General features: G+C 41.3%; 3 protein-coding genes and 20 non-coding genes across 27 annotated transcripts; 2 read left to right on the top strand and 21 right to left on the bottom strand.

Moving 5' to 3' along the window:
- Window positions 1-247: 247 nt before the first annotated feature.
- Window positions 248-319, bottom strand: trnaw-cca (transfer RNA tryptophan (anticodon CCA)). The gene has a single exon. It is a non-coding gene; the product is annotated as a tRNA-Trp (tRNA).
- Window positions 320-486: 167 nt separating this feature from the next.
- trnaw-cca (transfer RNA tryptophan (anticodon CCA)) lies at window positions 487-558 on the bottom strand. Its single transcript has one exon. It is a non-coding gene; the product is annotated as a tRNA-Trp (tRNA).
- A 168-nt stretch (window positions 559-726) lies between these two features.
- On the bottom strand, window positions 727-798 carry trnaw-cca (transfer RNA tryptophan (anticodon CCA)). Its single transcript has one exon. It is a non-coding gene; the product is annotated as a tRNA-Trp (tRNA).
- A 183-nt stretch (window positions 799-981) lies between these two features.
- On the bottom strand, window positions 982-1053 carry trnaw-cca (transfer RNA tryptophan (anticodon CCA)). The gene has a single exon. It is a non-coding gene; the product is annotated as a tRNA-Trp (tRNA).
- Window positions 1054-1213: 160 nt separating this feature from the next.
- Window positions 1214-1285, bottom strand: trnaw-cca (transfer RNA tryptophan (anticodon CCA)). The gene has a single exon. It is a non-coding gene; the product is annotated as a tRNA-Trp (tRNA).
- Window positions 1286-1507: 222 nt separating this feature from the next.
- mettl17 (methyltransferase like 17) lies at window positions 1508-5628 on the top strand. Its single transcript, XM_077724438.1, has 13 exons — window positions 1508-1855; window positions 2152-2293; window positions 2768-2917; window positions 3003-3090; window positions 3168-3249; window positions 3314-3387; window positions 3678-3772; window positions 3840-3910; window positions 3989-4096; window positions 4831-4950; window positions 5028-5114; window positions 5190-5383; window positions 5505-5628. Exons 1-13 carry the CDS (start codon window positions 1781-1783, stop codon window positions 5590-5592), a joined length of 1374 nt encoding a protein of 457 aa, XP_077580564.1. The 5' UTR covers window positions 1508-1780; the 3' UTR covers window positions 5593-5628.
- An 896-nt stretch (window positions 5629-6524) lies between these two features.
- sdr39u1 (short chain dehydrogenase/reductase family 39U, member 1) lies at window positions 6525-8502 on the bottom strand. The gene is made up of 6 exons (XM_077724309.1): window positions 8345-8502; window positions 7737-7843; window positions 7590-7672; window positions 7366-7487; window positions 7142-7294; window positions 6525-6984 (listed from the first exon to the last, which is right to left on the bottom strand). Exons 1-6 carry the CDS (start codon window positions 8358-8360, stop codon window positions 6539-6541), a joined length of 927 nt encoding a protein of 308 aa, XP_077580435.1. The 5' UTR covers window positions 8361-8502; the 3' UTR covers window positions 6525-6538.
- Window positions 8503-8773: 271 nt separating this feature from the next.
- Window positions 8774-11495, top strand: LOC144201580 (acyl-coenzyme A thioesterase 3-like). Of its 5 annotated transcripts, none has more exons than XM_077724316.1 (6): window positions 8775-8908; window positions 9115-9229; window positions 9378-9850; window positions 9932-10119; window positions 10302-10672; window positions 11197-11495. In XM_077724316.1, exons 3-6 carry the CDS (start codon window positions 9379-9381, stop codon window positions 11432-11434), a joined length of 1269 nt encoding a protein of 422 aa, XP_077580442.1. In that variant the 5' UTR covers window positions 8775-8908; window positions 9115-9229; window position 9378; the 3' UTR covers window positions 11435-11495. The 5 variants fall into 5 exon arrangements, with proteins under 5 accessions (XP_077580438.1, XP_077580442.1, XP_077580440.1 ...); XM_077724314.1 differs by having other exon boundaries at window positions 8800-8976; XM_077724315.1 differs by having other exon boundaries at window positions 8800-8976; window positions 9083-9229.
- An 898-nt stretch (window positions 11496-12393) lies between these two features.
- trnaw-cca (transfer RNA tryptophan (anticodon CCA)) lies at window positions 12394-12465 on the bottom strand. Its single transcript has one exon. It is a non-coding gene; the product is annotated as a tRNA-Trp (tRNA).
- A 167-nt stretch (window positions 12466-12632) lies between these two features.
- trnaw-cca (transfer RNA tryptophan (anticodon CCA)) lies at window positions 12633-12704 on the bottom strand. Its single transcript has one exon. It is a non-coding gene; the product is annotated as a tRNA-Trp (tRNA).
- A 167-nt stretch (window positions 12705-12871) lies between these two features.
- Window positions 12872-12943, bottom strand: trnaw-cca (transfer RNA tryptophan (anticodon CCA)). Its single transcript has one exon. It is a non-coding gene; the product is annotated as a tRNA-Trp (tRNA).
- A 168-nt stretch (window positions 12944-13111) lies between these two features.
- Window positions 13112-13183, bottom strand: trnaw-cca (transfer RNA tryptophan (anticodon CCA)). Its single transcript has one exon. It is a non-coding gene; the product is annotated as a tRNA-Trp (tRNA).
- Window positions 13184-13350: 167 nt separating this feature from the next.
- Window positions 13351-13422, bottom strand: trnaw-cca (transfer RNA tryptophan (anticodon CCA)). The gene has a single exon. It is a non-coding gene; the product is annotated as a tRNA-Trp (tRNA).
- Window positions 13423-13589: 167 nt separating this feature from the next.
- Window positions 13590-13661, bottom strand: trnaw-cca (transfer RNA tryptophan (anticodon CCA)). Its single transcript has one exon. It is a non-coding gene; the product is annotated as a tRNA-Trp (tRNA).
- Window positions 13662-13826: 165 nt separating this feature from the next.
- trnaw-cca (transfer RNA tryptophan (anticodon CCA)) lies at window positions 13827-13898 on the bottom strand. Its single transcript has one exon. It is a non-coding gene; the product is annotated as a tRNA-Trp (tRNA).
- Window positions 13899-14065: 167 nt separating this feature from the next.
- Window positions 14066-14137, bottom strand: trnaw-cca (transfer RNA tryptophan (anticodon CCA)). The gene has a single exon. It is a non-coding gene; the product is annotated as a tRNA-Trp (tRNA).
- A 167-nt stretch (window positions 14138-14304) lies between these two features.
- Window positions 14305-14376, bottom strand: trnaw-cca (transfer RNA tryptophan (anticodon CCA)). Its single transcript has one exon. It is a non-coding gene; the product is annotated as a tRNA-Trp (tRNA).
- Window positions 14377-14543: 167 nt separating this feature from the next.
- Window positions 14544-14615, bottom strand: trnaw-cca (transfer RNA tryptophan (anticodon CCA)). Its single transcript has one exon. It is a non-coding gene; the product is annotated as a tRNA-Trp (tRNA).
- A 167-nt stretch (window positions 14616-14782) lies between these two features.
- Window positions 14783-14854, bottom strand: trnaw-cca (transfer RNA tryptophan (anticodon CCA)). Its single transcript has one exon. It is a non-coding gene; the product is annotated as a tRNA-Trp (tRNA).
- A 161-nt stretch (window positions 14855-15015) lies between these two features.
- On the bottom strand, window positions 15016-15087 carry trnaw-cca (transfer RNA tryptophan (anticodon CCA)). The gene has a single exon. It is a non-coding gene; the product is annotated as a tRNA-Trp (tRNA).
- A 167-nt stretch (window positions 15088-15254) lies between these two features.
- trnaw-cca (transfer RNA tryptophan (anticodon CCA)) lies at window positions 15255-15326 on the bottom strand. Its single transcript has one exon. It is a non-coding gene; the product is annotated as a tRNA-Trp (tRNA).
- Window positions 15327-15493: 167 nt separating this feature from the next.
- On the bottom strand, window positions 15494-15565 carry trnaw-cca (transfer RNA tryptophan (anticodon CCA)). The gene has a single exon. It is a non-coding gene; the product is annotated as a tRNA-Trp (tRNA).
- Window positions 15566-15732: 167 nt separating this feature from the next.
- On the bottom strand, window positions 15733-15804 carry trnaw-cca (transfer RNA tryptophan (anticodon CCA)). The gene has a single exon. It is a non-coding gene; the product is annotated as a tRNA-Trp (tRNA).
- Window positions 15805-20462: the final 4658 nt, after the last annotated feature.

The raw sequence follows: 20462 nt of genomic DNA, 5'->3' as shown, positions 1-20462 counted from the left end.
AGCCAGAGTTGACCCTGACGTGATTTGAACACGCAACCTTCTGATCTGGAGTCAGACACGCTACCATTCGCCACAAGGTCCTGGTGTCAATGGAGCAGTCTACCTACAAAAAGACACATTCTGCATGAATTTTGATAGCACAGAACATCACAACATAGTGCTTGAGACATTTGACTATGTAGTTTCAGTCAAGTTACACAGCTCCATGCCTTCAAATATCTAGGAGAAATGCAACCTGAGCCAAAGTTGACCCTGACGTGATTTGAACACGCAACCTTCTGATCTGGAGTCAGACACGCTACCATTGCGCCACAAGGTCCCGGTGTCAATGAAGCATTCTACCTACAAAAATACACATTCTGCATGAGTTTTGGTAGCGCAGAAAAGTACAACAGAGTGCCTGACACATTAGAACATGTAGTTTCAGATAAGTTACACAGTTCCATGTCTCCAGATATCTACAAGAAATGCAACCTGAGTTATAGTTGACCCTGACGTGATTTGTACACGCAACCTCCTGATCTGGAGTCAGACGCGCTACCATTGTGCCACAAGGTCTTAGTATCAATGAAGTACCTACACCTACACCTGTATATATTCTGTATGAATTTTGGTAGCGCAGAAAATAACAAAAGATTGCTTGAGGCATTGGAACATGTAGTTTCAGATAAGTTGCACAGCACTATGTCTCCAAATTCCTACGGGAAATGCAACCTGAGTTACAGTTGACCCTGACGTGATTTGAACACACAACCTTCTGATCTGGAGTCAGACGCGCTACCATTGCGCCACAAGGTCCCGATGTCAATCGCTTCGATGATGTCAATGATGTCAATGATGTCATCTACCTTCAACAATAAACTTTGCATGAATTTCGGTAGCGCAGATTACAACAATGCGCTTGAGACATTAGATAGAACATCAAGTTTAAGACCAGCTTCACAGCTCCGGGTCTGCAAAAACTGCAACCTCTGCAGAGATTGACCCTGACGTGATTTGAACACGTAACCTTCTGATCTGGAGTCAGACGCGCTACCATTGCGCCACACGGTCCCGACGTTCATAAATTGGTCTACCTACAACATTCTGCACGAACTTTGGTAGCTCAGAAGATCACAACATAGTGCTTGGGACATTAGAACATAAAGTTTCAGACAAGCCAAACAGCTCCATGTCACCAAATATGTACAAGAAATGCAACCAAAGTCAGAGATGACCTTGACATGATTTGAACACGCATCCTTCTGATCTGGAGTCAGACGCGCTACCATTGCGCCACAAGGTCCTGATAGTAGACTACCTACAATAATAAACATTCTGCATTCATTTTGGTAGCACAGAAATTACAACAAGGTGCTTGAGACATTAGAACATCAAGTTTCAGACAGCTCCTTGGCTGCAGAAAATGCAACCTGTGCAGTTGTTGGGTTTTATTTAATACTTCTATTCCATACCAGTGGGTGGCGGTAATGCAGCACTAAATTGTATGCCAACCACTAGTAATGTAAAGTGGCCAGAGAAAATGAAAGCCAAATATTTGAGTTCGATTCTTTTTAAAATAAATGTAAACATAAGTACAAAGTTTGTTTAATATGTTTAATCATCAAAAAGAAGGCTTTGACTGAGACTTTTTTTCTGTAGTGTATAGGAACAAAAGTTCAGCCTCACTGAGCGGAGGGAGTTATTTTGCAGACGGATTCAGTAAATGTAACCACAGGTATAGTGAGAGGTTTCAATGTTATTATATTCTTAATAATATCATGGAATTTTAAAGAGTCAAATGGCTACCAGGAGCTACGTTACTTGCCTCATAAATCAGCGGGCGAACGTTGTGAGGAGAATCGCCACGAGCAGGGTAAATGCAGTTTTTTGTTGAGTGTCATTGAACGCAGCATATTCATTTTTGTGACAAATTCAGAACTATAGATGGATTTTTTTTGCATTTTTTAATTTATATTTATGCATTACGATTGTGACGTGTTTGCGCTGTGCATTAATAGAAAAAATGTAGGCGATTAATTATGCCAATTTGACATACTAATTGGTCAACATAACACAAAACTTAAACAGGAATACTAATTGTTATGCACTAAGTTACAATAGTACTTGACTTGGACCAATAACTCATTTGATTCTGAATTTTATCTCCAGAATGTAAGTTCAGCTCCCAAACCCCAATCCAAACCAGATTTCCTCAGAGGAGAACCACATAAAAAACATCCAGGGGTGACCCACCTCAAAACATTACGTCTGCCTTTGGAACTCCAGATTGCTGCCCGCTCAATCATCGACAGTAAGTCTGGGGACTTTTTTTTCTTTATTCATTTATTCATTCATTTTCTAGGGTCGTGGGGGTGCTGGAGCCTATACCAGCTGATTTTTGGGCACAAGGCAGGGGACACCCTGAACCTGTGGCCAGCCAATCGCAGGGCATGAGGAGACATACAACCATTCACGCTCACACTCATACATAGAGTCAAGTTAGAGCATCCAACCAGCCTACCATGCATGTCTTTGGAATGTGGGAGGAAACCAGAGTACCTGGACAAAACCCACGCAGGGTTAGGGAGAACATGCAAATTCCACATAGGTGGACTAACCTGGAATAGAACCCCAGACCTTGGACCGTGAGGCCGATACACTAACTAACCGGTGAAACTAAATTTTTCCAACCAATTTTACTTTGCTTTATGAAATGTTTTTTTTAGATTTCTTGATGTCAATGTTGTGATCTAATCACTGATATTAATATTTTGCAATGGCTTAGGGGCTCAGGTACTACATCTTCCTGACCGTGCTCACAAGCTGACCAATTACCTTTGGAGCAGGAAGCGAGCTGCTGAGGACTCAACAGTAAGGAAAAAGGCCTTGGGTCTGGAGAAGGAACTTTGGAAAAAGGCTGTGGAGAAAGGTGGAGGTAGGTAGTCGAATATATTGACATCTACAAATATATAAATATGGATTTTTGATTTTTTTTGTCTTTTTTTTTTTTTGCATTGTAGATTTTGATGAGCAAGCAGTGAGCGACCGCATTCACCGAAAAGTATTGTCAGAACTTCGGCGGGAATTTTATCACTGGACACCATTGAAGTACTCAAAAACACATCATTATCGTCATACCATTCATGTTTTCATTTTAGGTGTAACAGTTTTTTTTCTTCTCAAAGATATGATGAGGAGCTTGGCGTGGTTTACATGGCAGCCCAAATTGCTGGTGGCTACGCTGCCGTGAGGAGGGCTCTTAACGAGGTCCGTTTAAAAAGCTATGAGTAGAAATAAAAAAAAATACACTTGCTGTTCTTGTTGGTTTCAGATAAAAGTACGTGATCCCTCATTTTCTCCTCAATCCCTTCTGGATTTTGGGTCTGGCCTGGGAACAGTGGCCTGGTAAGAGGATTTTGGCTATTTTTCAACAGTAGTGAAAATGGTGTATACTGTTTTTAATGGCTAAAATTCAAGCAAACACATCAGTGATGAATTTAGTATTCATCTTGTAAGATAACATGGATCCACTTTTCTTTTTGGGCCAATTCACTTGGGTGAATATCATGAAAAGCCCTCCCAATTTAAATGGGGGGGGGGGGGGCTCAACCACCATCAATGATATTTAATGAATTAACTTTACACTGCTAATTGAAATTTAATCAAAAATCCAGTTCTCTTTTGTGATCCCACAGGGCATCTCATGCTTGTTGGCCTGACACATTGAAGGAGTTGGTTTGTGTGGACAGCTCAAGGCCCATGAACATTCTGGCAGAACGACTTCTTAAAGGTACATGTACACAAATAAGAGGCATCAACTGAAAGGAGGAACTCATTGGTGTTCTTTGATTGAGAAGGTGACAATGACAACGCTGAAGATCACATAAAACATGTTTACTTTAGGCAGTTTCTCCCAGTGTCACCCAAGGTGAGGGGTTCAGCTTTTGGGTGGGGGGTTAACGTTTGAGCAGACAGCTAAAAAAAAGGAACACTTTCATCCTCTTAGGTGCAGTTTGACTTGGTGTCGTCGGCTTTCACGTTGTCCGAAATCCCCAACAAAAAAGATCGGGAAGAGGCTGTGGTCACGCTGTGGAGAAAGACTGCCACATACCTGGTGAGTAGCACCGATTCAAATTAGGGGTGTGCGAGATGACGAAATTAGATTGTTAAAATGACTACATTATATTATAAGTCCGACTTGACTATCGTAATAATACAAATTTATTCTCAGAATATATATATGTAACATGTATGAGTTTTTGGCAGATAATTTTGGACACCACAACGGACGAAACACTAGAACAGGGGTCGGAAACTTTTTTGATGGAAAGAGCCATAAACAATTCATATTATTTTAAATGTTAATCCTTGAGAGCCATACTCCGAATTTAAACGTCAACATACATGAAAATGTGTGTCTTTTTAGTCACTTTACCACTTTTAAAGTACAAAAAGTCTCAGAGTTTTTTTTTGACAACATTGTTACGTTGTTGCAATCAATGAGTATCAATGAGAAAATCCATGCAAAAGAGTGTAATGAAAAAAAATATTATAAGGCGCTGGGAGTAGTGTCAATGCCATAATACCAAAGTAACGCTTCTATTCCTGCGCTTTCTCACCAGCAGTTTCCATAGTTTACCTTACAGGTTAGTAAAGAGCCATATGCACCCATCAAATGTGGCTCCCGAGCCATAGGTTCCCTACCCCTGCACTAGAATAAATAACCCCACCCCCAAAATCAAATCGTGATAAAATCGAGATCGTGATTTTAGTAAAAAAATAGTGAAATATTTTTCCATACATACACACACACTATAAAATAATGAAACCATTTTTTCCTCATTTCAGTTATTAGTGGAAAATGGCACTAAAGAGGGCCATCAGATACTAATGGAGGCCCGAGACGCTGTACTACACCACAAAGACAAAACCATCCATGATGACAGACCAGCATCTATCTTTGCTCCGGTACTTTTTTTTAAATCATTTATTATTGCTGATTTAATATGTCGAGATTCATCACATTGCTTTTTTTTTTTTTTAAGTGTCCTCACGAAGCCACGTGTCCCAAACTGACACTACAGTTTGTCGTGCCTTGCAACTTCCAGCAGCTCTATATGCCACTAAGCGGGGTATTTAAATTTTTTCGTATACAACCCATGGAAAGGAACTCATTAACCTGCTAAGTTCCAATTGTATTGTTTTAGCACAACAGTCAGACAGAGAAATTTAGCTACCTGATTATAACCCGAGACCAGCAAAGATCCGAGGCCGAAGAGTTGGTATATTGGCCCAGGCTGATCGGGCCTGTGCAGGCCAGAACGAGGCATGTTCACTGCCGCTTATGTTGCCCCAACGGGCGTCTGGAACATATGGTTGTGACTCAAAACAAACATGGACGGTAAGTTAATGTCCTGTTAAGGAAATTAGCAGTTGAAATCTAACTCCCATTGTGTTAGTAGCCTTTAAGTAAGTTAATATTTCCTTTTCTGATTGTTATGATATTGTTCCTTCCCATTCAGAGATGTGTATCGCTGTGCCCGGAGCAGCGAATGGGGTGACCGAATTCCTCTAGTTAACGACGACGATGATGAGGAATCAATGGTATGATAATAAACTGTAGCAACGTGCTGCTAAGGATTTTAACATTGTATTGTTTTCATTAAGGCGCAACTCCAACTTTTTACTTCACTTTGCCGCTCTCAACTCATTCAGACAATCAGAACTGTTGCGAACCCTTGTTACGGACGTTAACATTTAAATTAGAGGTTAGATTGGGCCGAAGAAATCCGATCCGACCCGGACCAAACCCCTGGAATTAACTTGACTTGCAGGCCCAAGCCCGAAGTAAACCCGAAATTTCATTTTTTTGGGAGTCCGTAGAAGGCGTGATTCATGATAACACATTAAAGTCTGTCTTTTGTAACAAAATCTAAGTTAACAAGACTGTATAAACATTTACATCTTTTATATAATATAGATGTTTGACAGTTTCAACTGTTTAACTGCATGCTCAGCGTCGAGTTGACAGTCTTTTTACTCTCGTATGAGAGCAAAGCACCACATTGACTACATTCAGCAAAGCCAATGCAAATATCTCTAGCATATTCAACAATCAATTTGAAACTTTTCCAAAACTCAATTTTACCAGTACAACCGGTCAGCAGGAGAGAACACACTGTTTTATTATAGTACTTTTTTCAGCGAGAGAGAAGCCCAGCCCGTCCCCACCCAAACCCGAAGTAATGATTGACATTTTAGACCTAATCCGAATTTTGGGTCGGATCGGGTTCAGGCTTGGGCTCAACACCTTAACTCTTAATTCAAATGCTAACTAACCTCAAAATTTATTGCACATTTAAAACAAGTCTTTGAATGTATATATCCACTTTATTATTATGAACTCATTTAAAATGCAGATTTCAGTTCAGTTAAACGAATTACCCTGAAGAAGGAATAATTCTTGCAATAGAGTTGCAACCCCAATTCTTGTTTAGGGGGTTTACACTATCCCTCCTATGAGATTTTTAGATGCAGAGGAGTATTTTTTATAATTTTAACTAGCAACAATTTCTTTAAGAGCTGATGTCAAGTCTGGGTACTTGTACTGGAATCCAGTCTCTAAAGTCCTTTTAGGTACCACCTTCTGCCCCTGAGCCAGTACAACGGCTCTCTCTGAGCCCAGCACAGTGTTGAGCATGAAGGCGGGTACTGGAAAGATGGTGGGACGTCTCAGCAGCCTCCCAAGCTCTTTGGTGAATTCATAGTTGGTGTTGATGGTCGGTGCCACACCGTTGAGGACCAAGGGGGAGGAAGGTGGCGTGCTGGTGGGTGGGTCTGAGGAAGGTGGGGGCTCTAGCGATTGAGCTATGATGCCAGCCAAGTCCGACACATGGATCCATGGGAAGGGTTGTCGGCCGGAGCCCAGGGTACCGCCCAAGCCGAGCCAGAAAGGAAGAAGCATCTGCTTCATGGCGCCACCATCACGTCCCAACACTGCCCCTAGGGGAGGGATGAGGAAACAGCATGTTTATTGCATTTCTAATAGTATTTTAATCAGTTTGCCTCTTCATTGTGCATCATTTGGCAAAGTCGACTTATATCCAGGTGTGTCTTATTTCCAAAAAATACAGTATACAATATCTCATTTCTTACATACCGGGCCTGATGACAACTTGCTTGGTGGTCTTTGTCAAACTTTCTGGCAATAGCGCAGCAGCTTCCCACTCTTTGACCAGCCTAGAGAGGAAATCGAACGGCGTCCACTCACTGTCCTCTGTGTACTCTGACGTCAGGCTCGGCTTGTAGCACGCTGTAGTTACAAACCAAAAGTTGCTCTTTTTGCATTCAGCACCAAATTGATGTTTCCAACGGATAACGAACCTACGCCTGACACCAGGACCCACGAGTGGGGAGGACTGGAAGATGCTGTGATCGCATCAACCAAAGATTTTGTGCTGTCAATGCGACTGGTATACATATCCTTCTTGTAGTTTTCATTCCACCTATAACAAACAAAATCCAATTTTTGTACTGTTTACTTCTATTCCCCACTTATTAGGCTATGTAGATGATTGCATTTTCTAAGGATAAATCGTGATATTTACCATCGTAGTGGGTTCATAAGATTCTCCCCTGCTAAATTGACAGCGCCCTCACATGGTGGGAGGCCAGATGACTCCAACTCACCCTGACCAATGTAAAAAGGATGAGTTAGGTTGTGATGCTATGCAGCATCCATTAAAACATCTTACCCATGTTATCCTACCAGGACCGGGATTGCGGGAAATCACAGTGACTTCATGGCCGTTGGATCGGAGGAGCCGAGTTAACTCACGTCCCACAAATCCAGATCCACCTCCTAAAAGATAAGAGAGGGATGGAGTGGGGTGAGGAACCTTAGAATTCAGACCCTTAGTGTAATACAAAGGTTATTGCACTATTGGAGGGCATTTGGGCTTTAAAAGGAGTCATTTTAGAAAGTAGTGTTTTTAAAACATAATAATATACATATAAATTACTTGATTTACTATCTTTCATGTTGATTAGACAAAATATATTGGGTGGGACGTAAAATTACTTCTAATTCTAGAGTGACCCATGAGCTGGGTTAAAGAGTACCAAACCCTGTCATAAAACTGCGCATGCGCGTAATGCAATTACAAAACAAGTCAACCTCCGTAAGAAACACTTTGCTAAATAAAATGATGGGCTTTTTTTCTAGTATTAGTATGTGAAGGTTCTAACTTTCAGAAGAAAAAAAATGCAAAACAAATGTCATAATGCTAAGAAAAACTAGCAGGTCGCATATGAAACCTTGACTGGTCATATAATTATAATGCCAAATAACTTACATACATACCTATGACGATTCTCATCGTAAATGAAATACACTGGTTTATACGCAACGTCAAGCGTGCGGCGTCACGCAAGTTGGGATTTTTCCGATAAAAGCTACACTAGTACTTAGCTGCAATTCAATGTGAACCTACTGCTATGTCCTCGACAAGCAGAAGTGACGTCAATTTGTAGTGCCAAATTTGTCAAACCATTACTGACAGTTCAATATTTGATTTCTTTTTTTCTATGACATTTTAATACAAATAATATGTATAAAAATAAATGTACTAAACTCTAGTGAAACACACTTATATGAATGAAAAAGAGCCAGTTTATTCATTTCCCCCTTCGGCAGCTGGAGCCTATCGGAGCCTACCCCGGACACCCTGAAATGGCAAATGTGCAGACACATTCGTATTAAAATACTATTATAATACGAATGTGTCTGCACATTTCCCACCACAAGATAATTGCATTGACAATTATGAAAAAGATTGTGTTTTATGAGAGTAATATGAATATTTCTGTTAATTCATAAAGTTTTGTTTGCACATGCGTGGATGCGGTCCTACATTCCAGTCCGTAGGTAAGGGAACCCTGCAACCTCCCGAGTTGAACTTGCACGTCAAACTTTACACAACCTCGCCCACGGAGGTATTTTTTTTCTTTAAAATTTGTCTTTTGGAAATACTTTTAAAGGGTCTTCTATAACTATCTGGTTTAACACTTGTTAGCTAAGTAAAATGTGTTGAAATTCTAGTTTTGCGGATAAATTATGACGCACATTGACAGCTCTTGTCCTTGAACTCAACTCGGAGTTGACGGTGTCCGAAGTCCCTGCTGTTCTTCCTAGTACAGAAGCAAATATAAACTAGATTTCATAGCGGGTGTGCACATTTTTCTCCAGGTAAGTAGGAATTTTCAAAAGGCAAAATCATCCGAAGCAATAATAATGTTAATCTTTACATTCTGCACATACTTTTTTTCCTCTGCAAAAAGTTTAAAACAGTGTGTGTAGTGAGGGACGCTTCCTCACTTACGTTTGTTTTGTCCAGCATGTCGGCTCAAGTATGCCTCCGTCTTCTCCCAAGTGCCCGTTGCCTTTTCGACGAGCCCGTCCATGTGAAAGTGGATGGTCTCGGGTCCAGGCAGGTGGTTACCCTGAGGGCCCAGGCCACCGACGAGCGAGGGATTGTCTTCCGTTCCATGGCCATCTACCGGGCAGATGGCAACGGGGAGTTGGACCTCCACCGGGACGCCGCCCTATGTGGTACCTATGAAGGGGTGGAGCCCATGGGGCTCTTGTGGTCCATGCAGCCTGCCACACCCCACAAGTACTTCCATTGGAGTAAAGCAGTCAGGCCCCACATGGTCAGGTTTTCAGTGCATGACGGTGTGGACGTGGAGGAGGAAGAATGTGGGCGTGCCTTGGCAGAGGCTATTAATGAGAGGGTCCTAATGGGTGAGGGTGTCACTCGGGAGGTCGTCAATCTTGAAAAGTGCAGCGCGGTGTTGTTTACACCACCAGGTTTGAAAGCCTCATTTAAAGCCGTAATCCAAACCAAATTTTAAAACCATGTCTTCATTTGGATGTGTATTCATACCTCAGGTGAAGGTCCGTTCCCGGGAGTGCTGGATTTGTGCACCTTTGCATCCGAGAAGCGAGCCGGCCTGTTGGCCAGCAAAGGTTTTGTCGTTCTAACCGTGGGCCTTTTTTATGACAAACCCTCCAAAATGAAGCACATGGAGCTGGACTATTTAGAGGACGCTTTACGTCTTTTACAAAAACACCCTAAGGTGATCATAAAAAGAATTTAGACATCTCCACCCCATTGTACTTCAAAAGTCTGACCTTAACTTGAAACTGTCATTTGCATCCCTGATGACAAACAATGAACCTGCATGATTTTTGTATGTTTGCTGCCCAAAAATAATGTTGGCATATTCAGTGTCTCATGCCTAGTTGTCTGTACTTCAAGGTGGGCAGCGATGGTTTAGGTGTCATTGGGCGTTCCAAAGCGGGTGACATCGCCCTGTCCCTGGCATCCTTCGTGCCGGGTGTGCGTGCAGTGGTGGGGATCAACGCCTGCAGTGCCAACATCGGAGCCCCCCTCCACTACCGCGGCCAAAGGGTCCTCTCCTCGTTGAGTGTGGACTTAGACAAAATAATACCGACTTCGGACGGTGCCAACATCGTCAAATTTGGCAGCGGTGATCCCAATAGTAACGAGAACAGGGAAAGCCTCATCCCTGTGGAGAAATCTAACGCACATTTCCTCCTCCTGACTTCTGAGGATGATCTCAACTATGATACCCGGGGCTACATGGAAGACCTGGCGGCCACATTGAGGCAATTGCCTACTTTTTATCAGTTTTTACATATTCAATATTTCAGTTTATCCAGATTGTTTTATAAGAAATCTCAATTTCGGAGAAGTTTTTAATAACCCTGGCAATTGAATGTTTTTTAGGGGGATTTGCAGCAATCGATTTACAATGGTATAAAATGGTTTGGGTACCTGACAAATTCGATAATTTCATTTAAAATCTGTTGGGTTTTTGGATCATTAAGGTTTTTGGACAGAGAAATCATTCAGAAGCTAAATTACATTAATTGGCCCACTGCTTTGCTTCTCAATTATTTGCTTTCCAAGAAAAGGATAATTAAATGCAAATCCAAACTCTGGGATTGAACCCTCGACCCCAAAATAGTGAGGCCGACGTGCTTATCACTCTGTCACTGGGTCTAAATTAATGCTACATAGTTGACATAGTACATGTTGAAACTTTTTTTGCCTTCAAATGATGCAACTTTTTTTTTTTAAACATAACAGCATTCTTTATTAATAAATTCAATTTTGGGCTCTCTTTCAGGCGAGCTGGGAAAAACAACGTGGAGAATGTTTGCTACCCGCGGGCTGGACATCTCTTGGAGCCACCCTTTGGGCCTTACTGCCCTTCTTGTCTGCATGGCTTCCTGCGTATCGTTGTCAAGTGGGGTGGCGAGCCCCAAGCCCACGCCTGCGCCGAGGTCCTCGCCTGGAGGAAAGTAGAGGAGTTCCTCAGAAGCCGACTAAACTGCCAAAACGCTGAAACAAAAGCAAAGTTGTAATTTGAAAGGTGATAGGTGATCCAAAAATCACATGTAATCATTGAAATCATCATCCATCTATTATCTGTACCACTTCAACTTGGGAGTTCTGCCATTGCTGATTTTCTCGGCCAATTCCAGACCCAAAATAGACAAAACACATACTTTCAGTCACAATTTACTGGGTTTGACTGACCTATTATACACAATTTTTGCTCGAGGGAAGAAAGCGGATTATCTGGAGAAAAGCTACACATGCATAGGGATAACATGGAAAACCCACTAAGGAGGTTTGAAGCCTGCAGTTGAAGCTTTCATTTTGGAGCTGTTAAGCAGAAATGCTACTCAGGCGTGGCGTGCAATAGCATTTTGTGGATTAAACTTCAAACATTCGACACTTTAAACAAGCTAATTTAATCCCCAGAAAATTCATAAAAATGCACCTTTATCCTATTGAATTTTTTCTGATTGTTTAAAATTTATTTTTCTACAAGATTAAATAGATACTACATCTCATCTCATTTTCTGGAATGCTTTATCCTCATTAGGGTCGTGGGGGGTGCTGGAGCCTAACCCAGCTGAATCCGGGGCAGAAGCGGGGGACAACCAGAATCGGTGGCCACCCGATCGAAGGGAACAAGGAGATGTGAACACCCATGCACACTCACACCCAGACTTTGGGGGCAATTCAGAGTGTCCAATCAGCCTGAAATGAATATTTTTGGAATGTGGGAAGAAACCAGAGAACCAGAGAACCCATGCACGCAACCTTCTGATCTGGAGTCAGACACACTACCATTGCACCACAAGGTCCTGATATCAATGATGTAGTCTACCTACAACAATACACATTCTGCATACATTTTGGTAGTGCAGAAAATCACAACATAGTGCTTGAGACATTAGAGTATGCAGTTTCAGATAAGTTACATAACTCCAAGTCTCCAAATATCTACAGGAAATGCACCCTGAGTTACAGTTGACCCTGACGTGATTTGAACACGCAACCTTCTGATCTGGAGTCAGACGCGCTACCATTGCGCCACAAGGTCCTGATATCAATTTCGGAGTCTACCTACAACAATACACATTCTGCATGAATTTTGGTAGCGCAGAAGATAACACCATAATGCATGAGACATTAGAGTATGTAGTTTCAGACAAGTTACATGGCTCCATGTCTCCAAATATCTAGAAGAAATGCAATCTTAGCCAAAGTTGACCCTGACGTGATTTGAACACGCAACCTTCTGATCTGGAGTCAGACGCGCTACCATTGCGCCACAAGGTCCTGATATCAAAGAAACAGTCTACCTACAACAATACACATTCGGCATGAATTTTGGTAGCGCAGAATATCACAACACAGTGCATGAGACATTAGAGTATGTAGTTTCAGGCAAGTTACACGGCTCCATGTCTCCAAATATCTAGAAGAAATGCAACCCTAGCCAAAGTTGACCCTGACGTGATTTGAACACGCAACCTTCTGATCTGGAGTCAGACGCGCTACCATTGCGCCACAAGGTCCTGATATCAATGAAACAGTCTACCTACAACAATACACATTCTGCATAAATTTTGGTAGCGCAGAAGATCACAACATAATGCATGAGACATTAGAGTATGTAGTTTCAGACAAGTTACATGGCTCCATGTCTCCAAATATCTCGAAAAAATGCAACCTGAGCCAAAAGGTGACCCTGACGTGATTTGAACACGCAACCTTCTGATCTGGAGTCAGACGCGCTACCATTGCGCCACAAGGTCCTGATATCAATTTAGCAGTCTACCTACAACAATACACATTCTGCATGAATTTTGGTAGCGCAGAAGATCACAACATAATACACGGGACATTAGAGTATGTAGTTTCAGGCAAGTTACACGGCTCCATGTCTCCAAATATCTAGAAGAAATGCAACCCTAGCCAAAGTTGACCCTGACGTGATTTGAACACGCAACCTTCTGATCTGGAGTCAGACGCGCTACCATTGCGCCACAAGGTCCTGATATCAATGAAACAGTCTACCTACAACAATACACATTCTGCATAAATTTTGGTAGCGTAGAAGATCACAACATAATGCATGAGACATTAGAGTATGTAGTTTCAGACAAGTTACATGGCTCCATGTCTCCAAATATCTCGAAAAAATGCAACCTGAGTCATAGTTGACCCTGACGTGTTTTGAACACGCAACCTTCTGATCTGGAGTCAGACGCGCTACCATTACGCCACAAGGTCCTGATATCAATGAAGCAGTCTACCTACAACTATACATTCTGTATGAACTTTGGTAGCGCAGAAAATTACAACAGAGTGCCTGAGACATTAGAACATGTAGTTTCAGATAAGTTACACAGCTCCATGTCACCAAATATGTATAAGAAATGCAACCATAGCCAGAGTTGACCCTGACGTGATTTGAACACGCAACCTTCTGATCTGGAGTCAGACACGCTACCATTGCGCCACAAGGTCCTGATATCAAAGAAGCAGTCTACCTACAACTGTATACATTCTGTATGAATTTCGGTAGCGCAGAAAATTACAACAGAGTGCTTGAGACATTAGACCATGTAGTTTCAGATAAGTTACACAGCTCCATGTCATCAAACGCTCACACGAAATGCAACTATAGCCAGAGTTGACCCTGACGTGATTTGAACACACAACCTTCTGATCTGGAGTCAGACATGCTACCATTGCACCACAAGGTCCTGATATCAATGAAACAGTCTACTTACAACAAGACACATTCTGCATGAATTTTGGCAGCGCAGAAAAGTACAACAGAGTGCCTGACACATTAGAACATATAGTTTCAGACAAGTTACACAGCTCCATGCCTCCTAATATATAGGAAAAATGCAACCTGAGTTACAGTTGACCCTGACGTGATTTGAACACGCAACCTTCTGATCTGGAGTCAGATGCGCTACCATTGCGCCACAAGGTCCTGATATCAATGATGTAGTCTACCAACAACAATACACATTCTGCATGAATTTTGGTAGCGCAGAAGATCACAACATAATGGATAAGACATTAGAGTATGTAGTTTCAGAAAAGTTACATGGCTCCATGTCTCCAAATATCTAGAAGAAATGCAACCTGAGCCTAAGTTGACCCTGACGTGATTTGAACACGCAACTTTCTGATCTGGAGTCAGACGCGCTACCATTGCGCCACAAGGTCCTGATATTGATGAAACAGTCTACCTACACCTGTATATATTCTGTATGAACTTTGGTAGCGCAGAAAATTACAACAGAGTGCCTGAGACATTGGAACATGTAGTTTCAGATGAGATACACAGCTACATGTCACCAAATATGTACAGGAAATGCAACCATAGCCAGAGTTGACCCTGACGTGATTTGAACACGCAACCCTCTGATCTGGAGTCAGACACGCTACCATTGCGCCACAAGGTCCTGATATCATAGTCTACCTACAACAATACACATTCTGCATGAATTTTGGTAGCGCAGAAAAGTACAACAGAGTGCCTGACACATTAGAACATGTAGTTTCAGACAAGTTACACAGCTCCGTGCCTCCTAATATATAGGAAAAATGCAACCTGAGTTACAGTTGACCCTGACGTGATTTGAACACGCAACCTTCTGATCTGGAGTCAAACACGCTACCATTGCGCCACAAGGTCCTGGTATCAATGAAGCATTCTACCTACAACTGTATACATTCTGTATGACATTTGGTAGCGCAGAAAATTACAAAAGAGTGCCTGGGACATTAGAACGTGTAGTTTCAGATAAGTTACACAGCTCCATGTCACTAAATATGGACAAGAAATGCAACCACAGCCAGAGTTGACCCTGACGTGATTTGAACACGCAACCTTCTGATCTGGAGTCAGACGCGCTACCATTGCGCCACTAGGTCCTGGTTTCAATGAAGCAGTCTACTTACAACAATACACATTCTGTATGAATTTTGGTAGCTCAGAAAATTACAACACATTGCTTGAGGCATTAGAACATGTAGTATCAGATAAGTTGCACAGCTCCATGTCTCCAAATATCTACGGGAAATGCAACCTTAGTTACAGTTGACCCTGACGTGATTTGAACAGACAACCTTCTGATCTGGAGTCAGACGCGCTACCATTGCGCCACAAGGTCCTGATTTCAAAGCAGCAGTCTACCTACAAGAATACACATTCTCTATGAATTTTGGTAGCGCAGAAAAGTACAACAGAGTGCCTGACACATTAGAACATGTAGTTTCAGACAAGTTACACAGCTCCATGCCTCCTAATATATAGGAAAAATGCAACCCTAGTTACAGTTGACCCTGACGTGATTTGAACACGCAACCTTCTGATCTGGAGTCAGACGCGCTACCATTACGCCACAAGGTCCTAGTATCAATGAGGTAGTCTACCTACCTTTCTCTTTATCTGTCAGTCTGTTTTTATGCATATATTCTAGATTTTGCATTTTGCCATTGAACAACTACAAATACGTTTTCTTAACTACCAGCAACATTTCGTCTATGAGTGGAATGGCCAGTAAAGCTATTGGTCTTGCCCACAGGAAAAGAAGAGGAAGGTGTGGAAATCAGCCAATCATTTCCCTGATGGCACGTGAGGTCACCGGGCGGTGCCAGGTGCGCTGGGGGAAAAAAAACAAGCAGCATGTGGTTTTTAATTCGAAGCAGACCTCTGCGCTCAACTAACTCGAAGACCTCAAGCACACCCTGCGAGGGAAAAACACTCATGCATTCCTTTTGCAAACTATGTCGAGTATGTGCTCAACTTCCATGCTGATGCTCACCTGAGCTACTTTGTTTTTTCTCCCTTAGTTACAAGAACTGTACTTGAGGGATTACGCTACATTAACAGACACTTGGTGTGTTGTGTGAACACACACTTTGGTGTGTAAGAGTAGTCTGAAAAGCATCTCAGACTTGGATGTTATTTTGGTAAAATGGGAGGAAGTGCTCATTGCTGGGGGAAAAAAAAGGTGCATGTTTTCACCTGCCTTCGTGTTCAGAGGACGCCATCGAGACTGGGTCGAGGTGACATAACCAGCAGAACAAAATGACCTTTTTTCTAGTATGGTGTGTATGGAAAAAGACTGAATCCTATTCAGCCACCATTTCCCCCTTCAATTCCGTACACGTAGGAAGTCCATAACAAGTACGACAAACTGCATACTGAACAGAGATTTCCCCCAAATAGGAAGAGGACAGATTTGCCTTGCAGAAAGCCACCCAAAACAATTGAAACAGGAAAATGATTGGCACAGACAAGACTTGATATGAATCACCATAATGTGAAATATGGTGGCTCATATTTAAAAAGGCAAATCATGAATTTTTCCGTGTTAGTGGAGAAAGTAATGTTCGTAAAATGATAATTCATAACTCCTGTCCTTTTGGGATGTGGGATATGAGTTTAGTTATACCCTCACTCCTGTGGTGAAGGTATAATGCACTGGCGGCTTGTCTTGTGTTATACTGTTATATATTGAAGGTTTATAATCCATGACCAGTTTAAATGAACATTTAGAATACACACGTCTATATTTGAATTACTCTCACCATAACACACTGAACCATGTTAGGTCAAAAGTTGCCCACTAAGCTCTATCAAGGACATTATTTACTCCATGTACATTATGTAAACACTGATAATACTCAGGATACTTCTAAAGAACTAAAAAATAAAATAGGACACTATCTTTACTAGTAAGTATACTTCCACTAGTGTTATTTTCTTTCACTTTATTCCATCTCAGACGTGGAAGATGGCTGTTTTATATTATGTCTCGAACTATTTAGACCTGTTATCCTTAAATGAGGCACCCCACAGCCCACCCGTTGTATTTCTTTCTCATATTTTTTGGCTAGTCTGACTGCTGTGTGTTACTGCTGCCTGGAAATGAATGAATGATTATATATGTAGTATAGCTTTTCCAGGATGGAATCCCAGGTTCAGACATTCATGCATGGAGTTTGCATGTTCTTAATGGGTTTCTCTGGGAACTCAGTTTTCCACAAGAATCCCCAAAATATGCAGATAGGTAGGTTGAATGCTCTAAATTGCCCCCAGGTATGAGTATGTACATGGATGATTGTCAACCTGCTTGAGCCCTGTGATTGGCTCGTCATCAATTTACGTTGTTTCCCGCTTGGTGCCCGTCGTTGGCTAGGATAGGCTCCAGCACCCCCTGCAATTATCGTGAGGGTAAGCAGTTTGGAAAATGAATGAATACATATATTTTTATATTCATACTCTGGGACATTTTTTTTGAAAAAATGCCGGCGACACGTTTGCAAATAATTTAAAATGTAAAGTTCCCAACACCGGTAATAGGCCTTCACATGTTCATTCCCTGATTTAGTGAAGGTAGAATTGTAGGTTCAACATGCAGAACACAGTCCATCTGGAGCCTATTACAGCGCTCCCTCTCCCACAGGAAGTGGGCCATCATTTAAAAATGACAGGCAGGTACATGGAAGGATCACAGCTCTTCTGTTCTGTGATTCTTTGGCTTCGAGAGCCTTCACCTTTTCACAAGCACTACAGCTGCTCTTTTCCACTTTTCAATGTTTGTTGAGCATCTCAGAAACATCAAGTTGAATTTGTATTGCAATGCTCATGTGCATGATATACAATACGTGGTGAGTGACTGATTAAGTGAGAATGACAGCATTATTCATTTTCTGTACTGTTTGTCCTCACAAGTCACGGGTGCTGCTGGAGCCTATCACAGCTGACTTCAAGCACCAGGCGGGGGACATCCTATAAATAAATAAATAAATTTTATATATATATATATATATATATATATATATATATATATATATATATATATATATATATATATATATATATATATATATATATATATATATATATATATATATATATATATATATATATATATATATATATATATATATATATATATATATATATATATATATATATATATATATATATATATATAATTTAATTTAAGTGTGAAACTTACTACTTAATATGTTAGTATTCGTTTTCAGAATCATGTGACGTGTCTGGAATGGTGGTCCTTCAACAAGAAAAATTAGGTCAGCTGCCTCCAGGTTGATCTGAGAACAGAAGGGAGCATGCACGCACATTGACACACATTACTCACACACACATACACACATACCCTATTTCATGTAGACAAACATTCTCATACATTCACAGTAGCACAAACAGACCCCAACACCAAACAAAATACACACTCTGATACTCTGGAACACACTATACTTGGACACATTTTCTCTCTCTCTCGCACAAAAATGTCTACAAGGTGATGCTTTTTGACAACTGTGTGGCTCACTCCCTCCCCCCCAAACAAAAGGCCGACCCACCTGTTTGTCACCGCGCCTTATCAATATGACTGTCAAGATGACAACAGGAAATCACTGCAAACGGGAAATGAATTTGGCGTCAGGGCCTTTGAGCAGGTTCGGTGAAAGAAGAAGAAGAAAAAAAGATATTTTTCCATTAATGTCACCAAAATGCCGACGGAATTGGATGTGGAGTAATTTTCATTATAGACGGACATATCTTGCTATTCTCAGAACAAAGGCTCAAGCAACCCAATTCCTATTTTTGCTTTTATTCTACACAAATGAAACACTTTCTTGGGGGTCTGAAGGGGACAAGTTGCATATTTTCAAATTTGATTAAGTCCATGTTAGCATGTGGTTTTATATCAAATCTGGTCACTCTCAAGTCCTCAAAACCAAAATAGAAAATAATGGGAGAACGTTATAGACAAAGGTGTTCATTGGAAGGACAGCCAATGCAAATTGGGGGATACCACCGCTAGGGTCTGGCTTGAGCTCATCTTTCAGACTTGAGGGTGGCTAGTGTTTAAAGATAAGTGGTGAAAACATATGTACAAATTGAGAACAATTGAGCGCTGAATCACAGCATTTTAGCCAGAAAGTCTTTTGTCTGGATTTTTGCCCAGCTATTTTGGGCGGGTCGAACATTGAATTGGGTGGCGTCACATTAGTTTCTTGTTTTCTAGCACTTCCTTTTAACAACATAAGGTTTAATGCACCAAAAGTACCTATTCTTGGTTAGTCCGTTTTTTTTTAAATACCTCAATGACAATCAAGATTTGAGAGGAATGATGCAGATGGTATAATTGGGGAAAGTTGTAGGTTAATTGTCAATATAATATTTAATATTATTAATTAATTTGACAGGGTTATTAATTTTTTTAACCAAATCCCAGGCTAGTTTCCTTGTCTTTGTAATGTCTCGGTGGTCCCAAAAGAAAAGAGAAGGCCACAACAACAGCACAATCCAAAGATTTTTTTTCCCTACAACATTCAATAAAAACCGTGGTTAAAGAATTAGCAAGCTCTGGCTGAGGAAGGGTTTTTTTTTCTGAGAGGGAGTGGGGGTTTCAATACACCCACAGGGTCTTTAGCATTATTCCCCAATAAACCCAGTAAAGAATAAAACAAAAGGAATTTAACTTCCATTTCCCACTTAGAAGTGTTAAATAAAACCACCACTTCCTCAGTGGAAGCACATTAAGCAGCAAGGAGCTCACCTGTGGAGGTGTTGTTATGTAGTCACCCCTACACCCCCCACTCAAAATGCACACACACTGGGGTGGATCTCCTATTTAACAGGCAATAAAATGCATTTGTAGTTACAAACCAAGACAGGAAGGTAGAATCTCCTGTACTGAATTGGATGAAAAATAAAACATAACATTTAAGAAGCATTATGTAAAATGTGATCCTGGTTGCAGGACCATTTTTAACCACCAGATTTACATATTGTTCATTCAAATACTCATTCGTTCATTCATTTTATGAAGTGCTTTATCCTCATTAGGGTTGTGGGGGGTGCTGGAGCCCATCCCAGCTGACTCCGGGTCAGAGGCAGGGGACACCCAGACTCGGTGGTGAGCCAATCGCAGGGCACAAGGAGACATACAACCATGCACACTCGCACCCATACCTAGCGGCAATTTAGAGTGTCCAACCAGCCGACCATGCATGTTTTTGAAATAT

Source organism: Stigmatopora nigra, chromosome 9 (genome assembly GCF_051989575.1).
Source record: "Stigmatopora nigra isolate UIUO_SnigA chromosome 9, RoL_Snig_1.1, whole genome shotgun sequence".
Taxonomy (NCBI): Eukaryota; Metazoa; Chordata; class Actinopteri; order Syngnathiformes; family Syngnathidae; genus Stigmatopora; species Stigmatopora nigra.
The sequence above is the reverse complement of the archived record's forward strand: the minus strand, read 5'-3'. Positions and strand labels throughout refer to the sequence as shown.